Below are 18610 nucleotides of genomic sequence, written 5' to 3' on the forward strand. Positions count from 1 at the left end.
TTTAGTCTGACTGAACACAATTCAAGTCCTTCTTGAATCTGTGTCTCCCAGGCTATAGTCCTCAGTGTGTCTCAAAGAAAACTCTTTCCTATTCCTATTATAGACTGTTTATTGCTTATTTGTGTCAATAGTTCCAAAAAACAAAACTTGAATATGTGACACTGGTAACTATTTACATAAAATTTACACTCTATTTACCACTATTTATATAGCATTTATATTAGGAATTATAAGCAATCTAGAGATGGTTTAAAGTACACAGGAGGATGTGCATAGGTTATATGCAAATACTATGCCATTTTACATAAGGAACTTGAGCATCCATGTATTTTGCTATGCATGGGGAGGGGGGGCCAGTCCTGGAACCAATCCCCAAAGGACATGGGACATCAAGGGAGGACTGCAGTGTAGTTTAGTCGGGTATACTGAATGCAGTGAAGCTTATTCTTTGAGTTAGGCAGGGAATAAACCATAGGGAGAGGGCTCTTTATGCCACTAGAAACTTCACTGAAGAGATGAGGCGTCACTAAATAGTTTTTAAGCAGAGGGTAAAATAATCAGATCTGCATTTTACAGATATCAGCATAGCAGCATGTGAAGGATGTGTTTGAGGAATCCAGATGGGAGCAAAGAGACCAGTTAAGAAACTAACACTAGTCCAAGTGATGGAGGATGAGAGCCCAAATAAGAGAGCAGTTAGTAGTTTATGTAGACAGAGAGGAAAGAATAAAATGCAAAATTTGTGGGTAAAGAATGGTGAAGGACAGAAACCTGAGATGATTCCTGGCTTTCTAGTTTAGGTGATATAGCATATAGTGGTGCCATTCAAAAAGTTGAAAATTATAGGAGAAGTAGATCTGGGCGTTGTTCCAGCAATAGGAAATATATAGTCTGTTCTGGCCTAAGTGAGAGTCAGTGGTATTTTAATATATTTATTGAAAGAGAGTTTAAAAGACAAGACTTCAAAAGAAGAAGCTTATGTCCTTTTTTTTTTAATTGAACCATTTATTTATTTATATAGATATATTAAAACTGCATATATTTTTGTATACAATTTGATGAGTTTGAACTTACGAATATATCCATGAAACCATCACCACAATCAAGTAACAGACATATCTGTCACCTCCAAAATTTTCGGTGAGTCCCCTCATGTCCTTTTCATGGATCAGAATTATTTTTAACTTTAAAAAAATTGCTTCAGATAGGACTTCACTTGTTTTTGCTTATGTTTGAAGTTAAGTATTTTTGTTGGGGATGCTTTAAAAGAAATTAGATGAGATTTATTGGGTGAAGAAAGAGAAATTCATGACTATGTCTAACTGTCCTCTCACAATTACCTGCAATTCTATTTCCACTGTGCTCCACTATCTAGTATCTGCTTTACCATCCTAAAGTTCTGGTGATATCCTGAATTCCTTTATTTATTAAACTCTATATAGTCTCCTATTATGATCAGAACTCATTTCAGATGCTATTACTAATCTTCTCCATATATACTAAGTAAAATCTATTTAACCTGGTGCTCATCTTATCTAATGATAAGGAGCTCACTTTATCTATTGATGAGGACATTAGGTACTGAGCAGTATCCTTTCCACCAAGAGGTTAGGAGCAAAGAGATACCAAAGACAACTCTCAAAAGCATGTCTGCCAATAACCAAGCATACCTTGCACCTGTTATATATCAGTAGTCTACAAATATTTTTTCTCTTTTCTCAAATCTCTAAAACCACGTACCCCTTGTACATTTTTAAGATAGCATTTAAATTTTAAGTTTAAATAGTTGGAAATGATATATTTTCAGATATATTGTGTATTGTAGGTGTGATTTAATTATATTTTTATCAAAGCTTGGAGCTGCAGATTTACCTCATTCAATATACAGAAAATGTCTACTTTATATAACCTATTTGGCAAACTAGTCCACATTGTCAAACCATCACACAAATCTGACTTTATATCAAAAAGAGTCCAACTTCATTTTTAAATTCATATAAATGTGTTATTATGGGTCACCATGATAATCATCTCAAAATTCCAATTCTGAAAAAGAGAGATGAGGCACCAGAGTCTCGCCAAAAGTCTGTTGCCTGAATGAAATAACGTGCTGCCTCGTTCTATGTTTCTTACAGAACTTCTCACTGCTTTGCCCTCATGAATCTCTCCTTCAGGACAACTCTCCTTCAGCGGCAACTCTCCTTGTCACTTTGCCTGGTGCCCCAGAGATTTTTACATCCTGAGGCAATATATTATATAAAGACCAAAATTCAGATTAGGTATGGTTGAGAAGCATGCTTTTCTTTTGAAGAGTAGAAGCCACCCACTTATAAAAGTGAGTTGGAAAGAAAAATTTACAAAACAGAAAAGTGTTCTCAGGTAGATCAATTTTAAGAAAAAATGAAGGAATACATATGGAAATCTGTGCCCTTGAAGTTATTCGCTCCCGTCTCCTCTCCAAAAAACCTTCCTTCCACATCAGGGTACACTTTCAAGACCACTGCCAAAGCTTAACACACAATATACGAGACATACTGACATAACAGAATTAATGAAGCTTCTCAATTCCCTTTATAAATTCTTTAAGCAGTAGAAATATCTGACTATGTTCCTTTCCAAGGATTACATGAATAATCTAGTATTAATTTAAAAATCATAAAATGTTAAGCCCAGAAGAGACCTTAGAAATCATTTAAATTGATGCTGTCATTTTACAGATTTTAAAACAGAAGCACTAAGACATGAAGTGATATGTCAACAAGAGTCATGTAACACCAGGGCAGGAACAAAACTTGGTTCTCCTAGTTGTCTCAACTTAAGTCACCCTGTTCCTAGAGAATGTCAAATTTTTACCAATATACTGGAATGTAGTGATTTCATAAAAATCTAACAGAAAATCCATACATGATATGTTTGATTTGGGGTATGGGAACTGATTATATATTGCACAAGCACACTAACTACAGACTTGCAGGTAATCACAGTGACTTGAATTTTTTTTTAAAAGACTTACCATCTGATATACTGAACACACATATATCAATATATTTTAAGGGACTTTCTTAAGAATCACTTTCTTTTACAACCATACTAAAGGTATCATTCATTCTGCTTCAAATCTGATAATTTATAGTGAAAGAATCCATATCTGTTACATTTGCAAATTAAACACTATAATTCTAAAAAACGTATATTCTTTATTTTTTCAAAATTAGATTATCCATTGAGAGATAGTAATCTATTTTTCCCAAAAAGTAAAAGAAACAAAAAATTAATGTTGCCACACTTTGAAGCTTAAAATAATCCTGACTGTAAATTACTTTTAATGTCTTTACCACTAGAGTCTCTATTCCATGTTTACAAAATAATATCTCCCTTAGAAAGTCATTATTTTTCAATTTAACTAAATATATAGCTTTAATTTATTAAGGAGTATCATCTCAAGAAAATCAATGAAAGCAATATTTCATAAAATCTTATTATACTGGTACTCCATAGTCCTGTGCTTCATTTATTCTCTCTGTATCCTAAATGCACCTCAGAAGAGTTAACTAATTGTTAAGGATGGTTGCACATGAAAGACCCTTAAAATTAAAACAAAAGATTATTTTATCTTGTTCTCTTAGGAGATTACTGAAATAATTTTTAAATCGATTTATAATTAAATTTTAAGCTATAAAATATTTATATTGTCATTATTCTACTTCATAAAACTAATCTTACCAAAATGCACTGAGCTTAATCCTTTGGAGCTATGAAAAATCAAAAAATGTGTTCAGCAAACGTATGGACACCAAGGGGGGAAAGCGGGGGCGGGGGGGTGGGATGAATTGGGAGATTGGGATTGACATATATACACTAATATGTATAAAATAGATAACTAATAAGGACCTGCTGTATAAAAAAATAAAATAAAATAAAATTCCAAAAAAAAATGTGTTCAGTATCTATTGTGAGCAAAAGCCTTCTTCTAGTACATAAGGCAACTGAGTATATGTAGTAAGATGCAATTTGAAAAGAGAAATTAAACTCATTATTCTTTTCATTTAGAATATAGGCCATATATATATGTATATATATATAAAAGGAATGCTTTCCCAAGTAAATTATGAATGAAAATTATTTTTTATGTTTAGTCCCTAACATTTCCCTCAGATCTAAGAAAAAATATGAGAAACATGGGAGTTACTCTCTTTGCTTCCTTTCTTCTTCCATAAATCATCCACATAAGGCTAATCCACGATATAAAGTTTTACAGTTGATTACAATACAAAAAATGTTCAAGGGGTGTTCCAGTTTTTCACTGTACTTAACTTATTGACTAGAACTTTGCTCAGCATAAAGAGACCATATGTTAGAAACCAGAAAATATATTTTTAAGCAAACTATATTTAGATGTCATTACAGACTTCTGCTTGTGGCCTAAATGGGGTAGCAAGGGCTAGATTCCTTCCTCTGCCTGAAACAAGCAAACAAACAAAAAATAGGCAAAATGTATGAAGAATGGTTTTCAAGACAATGGACATCAGGCAAAAAAGGCCAGCTGAAATATGGGAAACAAACAAGATAAGCTCTACAATTGCCCCAGGTTACTGTTTTGAGAGGCTTTCCAGGCAGCAGAGTAGTACAGAGCAGCTGAAACTCACTTTGGCAGACATCCTAAGTTGAAGAGAACAAACTAAGCCTGAGGAGGCCAACACAGCTAGCTTTCATTGAACAAGTTATCAGAGAAGAGAAAGGTGAACAGAGGAAGAAAACTCCAGAGATCTACAGAGAGACTCTTCAAGTGTTCAACTTAGTAATGATCAGTGAGCAGGAATGTGATTAAATACCCAGGAGTGGGGAAAAAAATCATCTGAAAGGATTAGAGAAAACAGTAGATGTTCCTACCAGCTAGACAAGAAAAACTCATAATCATGGGGTATTGGTTAAAGTACTCAGGAAAGCCTTGCCTCTGTAGAAGAGAATAATTAGTGCTAAACTGAGCACTGTTCCAGATCTACCTAACAAATCACAAAAGCAAGATACAAAAGTTAAATTGTTTCCATGTAACTTAACTGCATTCCAGAACAAAGCTCAAGGAGAGTTATAGGAATGCAAAAAATATCTAGCACCCAACAAAGTAAAATTTTCAATGACTGATATTCAACATAAGATACTAGGCATTTAAAGAGTCAGGAAAACACATACCATCAATCAAAACCAACCCAACACTGACAAAGATGTTAAAATTAGCATAGGAGAACTTCAAAACAATTATTACAGAGTGTGTATTCTACATGTTCAAAAAGTTAACTAGACTGTGGAAGATATAAAAATGTCTAAAATTGAAATTCTAGACATGAAAACTATAATGTCTGAGATGAAAAAATACACTGAATGGTATTAACAGCAGATTTGACACTGTAGAAGAAAAGATTAGTAAACCTGAGGCATAGAAATAAAACATAAACAAAATGAAAATGGAGAAAATTAAAATTTGATTTAATAAAAAAGAATGTAAGTGAGCTGTAGGACAACTTCAAGCAGCCTAGTGTATGGGTAACAGGACTCCCTGAAGGAGAAGAGAGAGAGGATGGGCCAGTAAAAATATATGAAGAAAAAATTGACAACATTCTATACAGCCTATGAAAACTATAAACACATAGATCCAAAAAGCTCAAAAAAACTCCAAACACAACAAACATGAAGAAAATTAACCAGGAAACATCATAATTAAATTGCATGTAACCAGTGATCAAAAGGATATCTTAAAAGCAATCAGACAAAAAAGACACATTATATACAGAGAGATAAAGATGAGAATGGTATTACAATTCTAATTGGAAACAGTGAAAGGGAGAAGGCAGTGAAGCAAAAATATTTAAAATATTGAAAGAAAATAACTGTTAAACTAGAATTCTATACCAAGCAAAAATATCTTTTAAAAAAAACAAGGGCAAAAATTTAAACATAAAAAGTTGAAAGCATTCATCACTAGCAGGCTCGTAATATAGCAAATATTGAAGGAGATCTTTCAGGCAGATGAAATATGATACCAGACAGAAATATAGATCTACAAAAAGAAATTAACACTACCAGAAATGGTAACAACACAAGTAAATACATAATATTTCTTTATTATTTAAAACTCCTTAAAACATAAGCCTTTCAAACAAAAAACAAACGAACAGTGTATTGTGGGATTTATAAAACAGGTAAAAAGTAAGCTATATGATACCAATAATATAAGTCCAGAAGGGTAGAAATGGAAGTACACTATTGTATATTCTTATACTATACTATACACCAAATGGTATAATATCAGTTAAGGTTGACTGTGATCATTTAAAGATGTATATTACAAATCCTTAAGCAATTAATAAAATAACAAAACAAAGAGCCAACAAAGCTACCAAAGAAAGAGTCAACAAAGCTAATGAGCTAACAAAGCAGATAGAACTGAATCAAAAAAGTACTTGATTAATCCAAAAGGAAACTAAAAAAGAAATAAAGATCAGATGGTAAAAGTAGAAAAAGAGCAAAATGATATAATCAAACTTAACCATATCAGTAATCACATTAAATATAAATTATCTAAAAACCCAATTGAAAGGCAGGGATTATCAGATTGGCTAACAAAGCAATACCCAATTATATGCTGCCTATAAGAAAAGTACTTCAAATATGAAGACACAAATTAGTTTAAAGTAAAAGAACAGGAAACATAAACAATGTTACTACTACCCAATAGAAAGTTGGAATGATTATAGTAAGATTAGACAAAACAGATTTCAGAGCAAAGAATATTACCAGGAATAAAGTCACTTGATAATTATAAAGGAGCCAATTATTTAATAGGATGTAATAATGCTAAATGTTTATGCACCTAAAAACAGAACTTTAAAATACATAAAGCAAAAGCCAATAAAACTGTAAAAAGAAATGGACAGATCCAAGAATAGTTATATATTTCAATACCCCTCTCTTAATAATTGATAGAATAAATAGGTAGAAAATCAACAAGGATATAGTAGACTTGAACAACTCTATTAAACAACTTGACCTACTGGACATTTAAAAACACTGTCAAAAAATAGCAGAATATACACCCTCTTCAAGAACACACAGAACATTTGTCAAAATAAACCATATCCTGGGCCATAAAATAAGTTTCAGTACATTTCAAAGGATTCAAGGCATACAAAGTATATCTAGGACCACAACCGAATTAAATTAAAAATCATTAATAGAAAGATCTCTGGAATCCACCCCCAATATTTAAAAAATAAATAACATATTTCTAAGTTACTCATAGGTCAAGGATGAAAAGTAAAATTAGGAAGTATTTCAACTGAATGAAAATGAAAAGACAGCATATCAGAATTTGGGGGATGTCACTGAAGCAGTACTTAGGGGAAATTGACAGCACATGATGCCTGTATTAGAAAAGAAGGAGCATCTCAAAGCAATGACCTCAGCTTCCACCTTAAGAAACCAGAAAAAGAAGAGACAATTAATTACAGTTAGCAAAAGTAAAGAAATAATAAAGATCAAAGATGAAATCAACAATTTAAAAAATCAATAAAACAAAAAGCTGGTTCTTTGATAAGATCAATAAAATTGATAAATATCTGTCAGACTGAGCAGGGAAAAAGACAGAAGATGTAAATTACCAATATCAGGAATGAAAGAGCTAGCATCACTACAGATAATACAGATATTGCAGAAACTCTACTAAAACACTGGAGAGGAGGAAATACTGCCCAACTCATTCTATCCAGCCAGCATTACTCTAATACCAAAATCAAAGAAAGACACTGCAAGAAAAGAAAACTACAGATATCAACCCTCATGAACACAGAAGCAAAAATTGTAAACAAAATTTTATCTAATCAAACCCATTAATATGTAAAAGATATAATCCATCATAACCAAATGGGTTTTATTGCAGGAATACAGAGTTGGTTTAACATTTCAAAATCAATCAATGTAGTTCACCATATTAACAAAAAACATATAATCAATCTCAATAGATGGAAAAAAAGTATTTCACAAAATCTAAATCTATTCCTGAGGTAAACAAACAAACAAACAAAAACTCTCAGCAAATTAATAATAGACAGCATCTATGAAGAGCTGATAGCTAACATAATACTTAATAGTGAAAGACTGAATGCTTCCTCCCTAAGATAAGAACAAAATAGGGATAGCTTCTCTCATCACTTCCAATCAGAATTACACTGGAGTTTCTAGCCAATGCAACTAGTCAAGAAAAAGAAAAATAATCAGGTAAACCAGGGAGAAAGATAAGGAAAAATAAAGAAAAGTTATTAGTTCTGGGCAAAACAAAACAATGAGAAAAGCGAAACAATGAGAAAATGGAGAAATAAAATCACAAAGGGGAACAAATTCCCATAATTACGTCTAAGTAATGTATGTAAAGACATCAGCTTCATATTTTTAAGTTACCTAAGAACTGAGTGATAAAATACTATGAAGGAGATAAATACAAATTATAAAGAACTTAGTGAGACAACAATTTAAAATACTGCTTTTAATAATTTCAACATAGCATTCTTTGGGAAATATTAATATATTCCCTAAAGTGGATGGATAAATTACAAAAATCTAGTACAGGTGTGAAACACAGCCTTAACATTTCTTCTTTAAATTCCATAGTCTAATGTTTATTTCATTAATGTTAAAACAAAAATAAAGAGTAAAGTAGCCTCAAAAGCTATAAAATTATGAAAAACAGAATCTCAAAGCCAGAAAGAGCCTCTTTCAAAAAGAAAGAAAATGGAGGCCAAAGGAAGAGCAGATCTACCAAGTTTATAAAATTATGTGAAGTAATCGAAAAAGCTGTGACACAACCCAAACATTAATCAGTTGTGTGACTTTAAGATGAATTTTAGTGTCTCTGGATCTGAGTTTTCTACACCTATAAAATAAGGAGTTAGGTCAATTGATCTCTAAATTCTCTTCATCTTTGAAAGTCTAAGACCCTATGATTCTAAACAAAATCATAAGCTAAAGAACATAAACAATGAGACAAATACCTTTTTAATTCAGAGGAAAATTTTTTTTAATTATTTTATCTGAATTGAAGACACTAGGGAAGGTTTTTATTCATTGATTAACCTGAATATTAATTTCAGTTGTCTATTTTATTCAAGATAAGCTTAAGTATAAGAGAATTATGAAGTGTAATTTTCATTCTGTACCTTGTTTGAGCGTAATGACACTCGACCTCCACAACGAGCACAGAACTTTGTTTGGCAATATGAACAGTTATGGCCACATCCATCAGCAAACTTTGTTTTGTGGCAGATACCACAGGTTGGAGCATCACCTTTCTGTTCTTGCTGCTGCTGTGATTCTTCTCCCATCTTCTTTACCTGCTCCTTATACATTTCAAACTGCTGATGAAGTTTTCTGCAGAGAACAAAGATAAGAAAAATTTGGTTTCCTGATGTCTCAAAAAATAATAATAATTACCACAATCTGTAGACACAATTTTATATACAAAAAAAATCCATAGGAGAATACAGAATAAAAATTTAATTTTATGTTTATAGAATAACATCTTTTATGGCACATCACATCATAAAAGTGTTGTAACTAGTTCTGCCTTCTGATATACATGCTAATTTAAGAAACAATACAATTAAGATACTTCTTTGAACTGTAATTGTAAAATTTCTACCAACCATTTGCAATATATTTTCAATCATATACCGTTGTAAAAATATTTACAATGTTATTTTTCAACAGTTTAGCTTCACAAAAAGACTGATTTGACTTACACAGTGAAACCAAAACCTATGAACTTCAAATCATTGAGACAGAATCTCAATTGGAATGATCTTAAGAATCCAACAGAGGGGAAAACATTGGATGACTGGTCTCACTAACTGTTTAAATCTATTCAATAGTCTCGACATTAGCTGGCTGCAAAGACACTATGAAATATTAGAAGCCTACCAAATAAGGCTGTGCAAATAAAAGTAAGGCCTTTATTTTTTCTAGTTAAAAATAAATAGTGATAAAACTTTTCACTTCCATTGTTTTTATAAAGGATAATTTAAAATATTTAAAACTATAATTTTGATTTATAAATCAAAGTTCCTAATCAGAACTAACGTTTAGGATTTACAAAGCTGTAAATAATGTCACTCCCATCCTAGAAAGGACAAAAGGCTAGATAATCTAAAATATCATAACTTGTTTTGAGCCCATCACAGAGTTGAGGTTATAAGGCAACCAAATAATCTAAACTCCAAAGAGCAACAAGCCCTTCCAAAGAGCAATGGGCCACACTGTTTCTCCTTTGGCAGAACACAGGAGAAAGAGGTGTTTCCTCTTACAATTAGGTAAGAGGAAATTCATTAAAACTTTAACAAATTGTAAAGGCCAAGTGTGGTTAACATGACAGTTTGGAATAGCTAGGGGCCCAGACTCAAGGGAAGTTCACACTCACTCACAAGCACTCTTCCACATACCTCCACTGGTTATTCATCGGGCATATTGAGAGCAGGGCATGAGAACAAAAAGAACCCTTTGGGGGTGCACATGTGCAGGTATAACAGAAGTGACTGACTAGTGGCTGCTAGGACGCAGGCACATTTTCCCAGATTATTTCTCCTAAAAAAGCCAAAGTTATAAGCCACAGGAAAAGGGAGTAAACTCTGTCATCCCAGGGCAAAGGCAAAGATCCATTGCAACTAGGGAAAAGCTTGAAAAAAAACCCTCTTCCTATGAAAGAGGGACAGGAAACCATCTTCAACCAAGATCTTACCCACAAATTAAAGGCCTTTTATCACTAAGGGAGGGGTGGAATCTCCTGCCCCAAACCATTCAGAGATACAAGGCAGATTTGCTTCCATGGGAAGGAGGGAGTAAAATCCTTGAGCAAATCTCATCTCTGAGGCCCAGGTGGGCAAAGCCTGTTCAAAGATGGAAGATAGAACACATACAACAGAACACCCCACCCCTATCACAAGCCTAGGATCAAGAAATAAGCACCAGTAGTCTACCTCTGGGGAATGGGCAAGAACATGGGGAGAGACCCCCTCCCTCTGTGACATAAGTGGATAGGAATGGCTGAAGGGGTAGCAAAACATTAAAAACTAACAAACAAAAACAAAAAAAAACTTACAGTACTCCTGCATCCACCCCAAGCAAAAAGCAACAGTAGCCCACTGTTAGAGGAATTTGAAGATAGTAGTGCACTAAAGATAATGATGGCAACAACAAAATCCAAACCTGTCTGAACCCCTGACTTGATTGGTGACTTAATCCCCAATACTGACAGTCTGACAGAAAAGGCATGCCAACTTTAAGGCATAAATACAACTCAAAAGCATGAGACTCAGGGAAAAATCACAAGGAATAAACAACCCGTTGTCAAGAGATAAAATAATCACTACAAGTAGATTCAGAGATGACAAAGATGATGAGATTATCAGACACAGACTTTAAAATGATTAAAATTATTAAGGTAAAAGATATAGAGAAAAAAGGTGGACAACAGACATGACCAAATAGGGTATTGAAGCAGAAAGATGGAAACTGTAAGAGTCAAATGGAAATACTGGAAATAAAAAATATGTCCTCAGAGATGAAGAATTCCTTTGATGGTCTCATGAGTAGGCTTGAAAGAACTAAGGAAAAGAACAGTAAACTTGAGAATAAGTCAATAAGAATTATCCACGTTAAAACAGAAAAAAGAAAAAAAAGTGTAGGAAAAAAAGAACATCCAAGGGACTTCCCTGGTGTTCCAGTGGTTAAGACTCCATGCTTCCATTGCAGGGGGCATGGGTTCGATCCCTAGTCAGGGATCTGATCCTGCATGCTGTGTGCTGTGGCCAAAAAGAAAAAAAAAAAAAAAAAAAGAGAGAGAGCATCCAAGAGCTAAAATGATCTAACATGTAAAACTGGAGTCCCAGAAGATGAAGAAAGAGAAAACAGAACAGAGGAAATATTTGAAGGGATAATGGCCATGAATTTTTCAAAAGTAATCAAAGGCAGCAAATCACAGACACGTGAACTTCAGAGAATCCTTTGTAGAACAAATACCACACACACACACACACACACACACACACTTTTACACACATCATAGTCAAATTGCTAAAAACCAAACATAAAGAGAAAACTATAAAAGCAGCCAGAGAAAATAACATATTATGTACAAAGAACCAATGATAAGAATGACAGAAGATTATTCTTCAGAAACCATGCAAGTTAGAAGACTTTGGAATGACATCTTTATAAAGCACTGACATGAAGAAAAAAAAAAAACCTGTCAACCCAAGATCCTATATGCAGTGAAATTATGCTTAAAAAAATAAAGACAAAATAAAGGCTTTTTCAGGCAAAGAAATGTTAAAAGAAGACCTTAACTGCAAGGAATTTGAAGTAAGTTCTTCAGGCAGGAGTATGATACTCCTTGGAAGTATCGTATGGAAAACCAGACCTAGACATAGAAATAAATGCTTATGTCAAAAAGAAAAAAGTCTCAAATGAGTTTCAAAAAAAGAAAAAGGAAAGTTAAACCCAAAGAAAGTAGAAGAAAGGAAATTTTAAAAGATTAGAGAAGAAATCAATGAAACCAAAAACTGATTCTTTTTAAAATAGAAACAATAAAATTGATAAACCTCCAGCCAGAATGATCAAGGAAGAGAGAGAGAGAAAGAAAGAGAGATGCAAATTACCTACAACAATGATAGAGGGAACATCACTACAGACTCCACAGTTAAACAAAATTAAATGTAAAAGATTATAAGAGAATACTACAAACAACTCTATGCCCAAAATTCTACAACTTACATGAGAGATACACCATCTTCTTCAAAGACAGAAATAAGTACACCTCACTCAAGAAGAACTAGATAGCCTGACAAGTCCTAAAGCTATTAAAGAAATATAACTCATAGTTTAAAAACCTTTCAAAAATAAAACTCCAGTTCTCTATGGCTTTATTGATGAATCCTGCAAAATATTTAAGGAAGAAACAATACCAATTCTACATAATCCCTTCCAGAAAATAAAAGTGAAAGAAACATTTCTTAACTAATTTCCTAAGGCCAACATTACTCTGATACCAAAACCATACAAAAGTATAATAAGAAAAGAAAATTATAGACCAATATTCCTCATGAGAAGGTACAAAAATCCTCAACCCAACATTAGCAATCCAAATCCAGAAATATGTTAAAGAATAACACATCACAAATAGGTGATGTTTATCCTGGGAATGCAAGGTTGGTTCCACATTCTAAATTCAAGCAATATAATTTACCACATTAACAGATTAAGGGGAAAGAAACATGATTATGTCAAAATATGCTGAGAAAGCAGCTGAATCAGCAAACTAGGAATAGACAGAAACTTCCTTAATGCAATAACAGTATCCACAAAAGACTCTACAGCTAACATCATACTGTATTTGAAAAATTGAGTGCTTTCCCCCTGAAATCAGGAACAAAGTAAGGTGTCCTCTCTCACTACTCCTAACCAACACTGGACTGGAAATCCTAGCCAATGCATCAAAGCCAGAAAAACAATAAAAATTAAAGCCATAGAGATTGCAAAGGAAAAATTTTAAACTGCACAGATGGCATAATTGTCTATGTATAAAATCCCAAAGAAACTATAAAAAAAAATCTCCTATAATAAATAAATGAGTATAGCAAGGTCACAAGATACAAGCTCAATATAAAAAAAATTGTATTTTTATATACTAGCAATAGACAGCTGGAAATCAAAATTTTAAAAAGTAGTCTGCAATGGCATCAAAAAAAATAAAAGACTAAGGTATAAATCTAACAAAATATGTGCAGGCTATCATTGGTAAGAACTAAAAAACACTAATAAAAAGAATCAAAAGAGAGATCTAATTAATAGGAGAAATATACTGTATTCATCAATGAGAAGTCTCAATATTGTTAAGATATCAATTCTCTACAAATTGATCTATTGATTCAATGTCATCTCAGTCACAATCTCGGCAAGAATTTTTTAAACAAGTTGACAAGCTAAGTCTAAAATTTGTATGGAAAAGCAAAACTCTCAGAATAGGCAGAATATTTTGAAAAACAAAAAGATTGAAGGACTCACATTACCTGATTTTAAGACTTACTAGAAAAGCTACAGAAGTAATCAAATATTGGCAAAGGATAAACACACATACAATAGAACAGAATAGAACAGAGTCCAGAATAGTCCAACACTTAATTGGTCATTACTTTTTTAAAAGATGCCAAGGTAATTCAATGATAAAGAATAGCCCTTTAAAGCAAAGGAAAATTCATGTGTAAAAAAAGTAACTGGAAATCCATGTGTAAAAAAATGAACCTCAACTCATACCTCACACCTATACAAAAATTAACTAAATGTATTACAGAACTGTAAACAATAGATTACAGAACTAAATAAAATGACTAAAACTATAAAACTTCTAGATGAAAACATTGACAAAAAATGAGGCCTTGGGTTAAACAAAGACTACTTAGCTAGATTAGGCAAGCATACCTTCAATAGAATCTAAAAAGCATGAACCAGAAAGCAACCAATGGCAATATATAAATGAATGAGCATAGTTGTGTTCCAATAAAATATTATTTATGGACACTGAAAACAGGCAGTGGGCCAGATTTGGCCTAAGGGTCACAGATTGCCCACTTTTATATGATATGGTTTCATTTATATAACATTCTGAAAGAGGCAAAATTATTAGGACAGAAATCAGATCAATGGTTGCTAGGGGCTGGAGTAGAGCAAGGGGATTAACTACAAATGGACACAAGGAACGTTTGGGGGTGAAGGAAATAGTCTGTCTTGATTATGGTGGTAGATATTTAACTGTGCATGTTTTCCAGAATTCAGTGAAGTGTATGTCTTAAAGGTGAATTTTACTGCAAATAAACTATACCTGAAATAAGCCTGACTTTTAAAAAAGTTAGTTTCAAAGTGCTAACCTAAAGTCAGTAGGTAAATTAAAAATAGATCTATGGGGCTTCCCTGGTGGCGCAGTGGTTGAGAATCTGCCTGCCAATGCAGGGAACACGGGTTCGAGCCCTGGTCTGGGAAGATCCCACATGCCGCGGAGCAACTAGGCCCGTGAGCCACAATTACTGAGCCTGCGCATCTGGAATCTGTGGTCCGCAACAAGAGAGGCCGCAATAATGAGAGGCCCGCGCACCGCGATGAAGAGTGGCCCCCACTTGCCACAACTAGAGAAAGCCCTCGCACAGAAACGAAGACCCAACACAGCCATAAATAATAAATAAATAAATTTTAAAAAAAAATAGATCTATGTAAGTTCTTTTACCTACTTAACCACAAAAGCAGACTTCCTTTTTCACACCTAATATTAGTAAATTCAAATAGCCGTGCCAGTTTTCTCAATTTTTTTCTATAACTTCAGATAACATACTGTTTTTGCCTGATGATCTCCCACCAGGTTTAAGTGAATCTCTGTTAACACAAAATAAGCACCACTACAGGAAACTCAAGCTCATAAACATGTACCAGAGCAAGCATGATTTTAAGTGGACCTTTGAATGAACTCTGCATCAGAGCTTCTCCCAACCATTTAGAAGAACTATCTTTCTATGTGTGAGGTATATTATACATTTCTACTGTATATCTGTGTACACACTTATGATCTCTGGCATATCTTTCAGCACATGGCTGAACCGCACTGGGAAACAGAGAAAGAAGAAGAAAATTAGAGCAATGTTTTGTTTTAGTTCTAGAGGCACTGGAGTACTAGGCAAGTTACCAAGTCACACTGGAACAAAAAGCAGAAATCTAGTTAAGTCAATTGTTCTACATTATAGTGCCTCAAGGGAAGTAGAAACCCCATTTCACACACAGGGAGAAGGCCAATCACATTAGCAGAAAAATTAGTAATTATGTATCCCAAAGTGCTAGATTAGAGCTATTTAAAACCCTTTTACATAACAACTGTAGTAATCCCAGAGACTACAGCATTATTAGGGCTGTAGGATGGGATCAAATCTTCCCAGGTGTAGGGAGCAAAGAGAGAGAGAGAAGCCGAAATTCAGATAGGACTAGACTACAACAGTTTGAGGCGACAAGAGAGGACTTCTAGAGAGATTCTGTGTATTCATCCTTCCAGTCCTATAAAATGAGAAACTACCATATGTAGAAGTGGTGGTGTACAGGCAGATTCAGGAGCTAAATTATATTCCTTGCCAAAAAGAGCATTTCTTCCCTTCCCATTTATAAATAGGCCAAATTCTATCTCTGCTTCCTCACCCCAGTCACTCTTCAACCAATCTAATCTAATTTCCAGTCTACTTCTTAATTCTCACAAAGTTTACCAAGGATCTCCCTGTATCTAAAACTAATGGACAAATTTTTTTAATCTCCATCTTACTGAGTTCTCAACAATACTTGAAATTATGTTCACATGCCCACTGGGCTTTCATTACGCTCTCCTGGTTTTCTTCCTGTATCTGCCTTTCATTTTCTTTCTCCTTTGAAGGTCAAGACTCAGGCTCCTCTTCTCTTTTCATTCTGTCTTCTTAGGCAATCTCATCCACATCTAAAACTGCAATTTCCGCCTATATATAAATTACTTATAAATGTAAATCCTCAGCTCAAACTTCTCCTCTGAGCTTCAATATTCAATTGCCTACTTGACATCTCTATTTGGAAGTCTCGATGCCAGTTGAAATTCAGTGCGTATCAAAGCGAACTCCAAATTTTCCTATTAAACTAAATTCCCTTCCAGTGTTCCTTCCAGTGCACAATTTCAGTGAATTGCGCCACCATTTAATAATGCAGGCCTGAAATCTAGAATTAGTCTAGAAATATCTCACTCCTTCAAATGCATAATTAATCTAAGTCCTTTCAATTTTACTTCTTAAATGTGTCTTGAATCCTTCCGCTTGTCTCTGAATCCATTGTCAATACCATAGGCCTTGTTACCATCAATGCCCACCTAGCCTCCTGGCTAGGCTACTCACATCCACACTTCTCCCCTTCTGCATACTACAGAAAAATTATCTTGTCATCTCACTGCTTAAAATACACTAATGGCTTCTGATTGCTTTTAAGAAGAAGAAAAGTCTTCTTATGAAGACATACAAAGCCTTGAATGTTCTCGCACACATTCACCCCTTCAACCTCATTTTTTGCACTGCTTCTTTCCCCTCTTTCTGCTAAAGCCACTCATCCTTTAGACTCACTATGGTGCATCCATTATAGGGCATTTGTATTTTATACATGCTTTCGCCTCCTCCTAGGATAGATTACAATGCACACCTTTTTTTAAAATTTTCTTTCTCTTTTTTTAAACCGTTAGGTATCCAAAATAGAGTTGATCATGAGCTTGGTTGCACTGATCCATGCTTGGCTCCCATTTTAATTAACTATTTTCCCTTCCCCAATGTGACTTCCCTTCCCTCAGGAACCAGTCTTTACATTTTTATATTAAAATCTAAATAGAATAAACAATAGCTAATGCATATGGTGCTTATTGTGTTATCAGGTAGATAGGTACTATTATAAATATTCTACTATTATTCTATTCGACAGAGAAGCTATTTTTACTTACAGTCACACTGCTAGTAAGTAAAGCCAGATCCAAATTTAGTGTTGCTGCAGAATCCAAGCTCCAACAACTATAAGTTTACACATTTTAATGGCTGTATAATGTTCCCTATTTACATTTTATTCATCCTTTTATTTTTTAAAAGTTGGCACTTTATTCTGAAAAAGAACAGATTTATATGTATAACTGAATCACTGTGCTGTACACCTGAAACTAACACGATATTGTAAATCAACTATACTTCAATTAAAAAAAAGAATTAGTAAATAAATAAGTTGGCCCTTTATAATTCATTACTGTGTATTTCCAATAAATTGTAATATTTCTGTAATGAGATATTTATAAACACATATATGTTTTTCTCTGAGATATGTACACAGAAATATAATAGACATACTCAAGTTCACTAAATATTTCTGAACTTCCCTCCAAATGGCTTAACCCAGTTAGCACACCTGCAAGCAGTGTATGAAGGCTCCAGTTTTCTCTTATCCTTGCCTATACATGATATTATTCAATTTTTAAAATTTTGCAGCTTGGGTAGGTATGAACTGCTGTTTTATTTTTTTAAGTTCACGTTTTTCTGACTCCTAATGAAGTTCAGCCAGTTGAACTGCCCTACCTATGAACTACCTATTCATGCCGTCCTTTACCAAAACTCTATTGGTTTTCCTGGCGGGGGCGGGGTGGGGGGGTTATGGGGTTGTTTATTTGTTTTTGCTGATTTGCAGAAGAACCCTGTAAAGCCTATATGTTAATTCTTTATAAGCTGAGCATAGCAAATGTCCTAGTCTGACAAATGATGGCTAATTCTGTTCTTTGTTAAGCAGAATTCTTTAATTTTGATGCATTCTAATACATCGGTTTCTCCCTGCACGGTTCGTGGTTTTGGTGGCTGGCTATAATAAAAATCCTTACTTACCCCTGAGTCAGTCACAAAAAATTCTACAGTTTCTTCTAATAGCTTTATAATTTTGCCTCTCACATTTAGGCTTTTAATCGATCTAAAGTTTATTTTTATATGTGATGTGATGCAAGAAC

The 18610-nt window shown here is 33.8% G+C and overlaps 1 protein-coding gene across 15 annotated transcripts in view; it reads right to left on the reverse strand.

Moving 5' to 3' along the window:
- Positions 1–18610, reverse strand: part of RIMS2 (regulating synaptic membrane exocytosis 2) — a 590702-nt gene that overhangs the window by 444999 nt on the left and 127093 nt on the right. For all 15 annotated transcript variants that reach the window (XM_082364215.1, XM_082364218.1, XM_082364205.1 and 12 more), the window contains one exon: positions 9207–9417. In XM_082364215.1, the coding sequence (XP_082220341.1) occupies positions 9207–9417 (211 nt within the window). The remainder of the gene's footprint in view (positions 1–9206; positions 9418–18610) is intronic.

This window comes from Balaenoptera borealis, assembly GCF_965194805.1.
Source record: "Balaenoptera borealis genome assembly, chromosome: 17".
Lineage (NCBI taxonomy): Eukaryota > Metazoa > Chordata > Mammalia > Artiodactyla > Balaenopteridae > Balaenoptera > Balaenoptera borealis.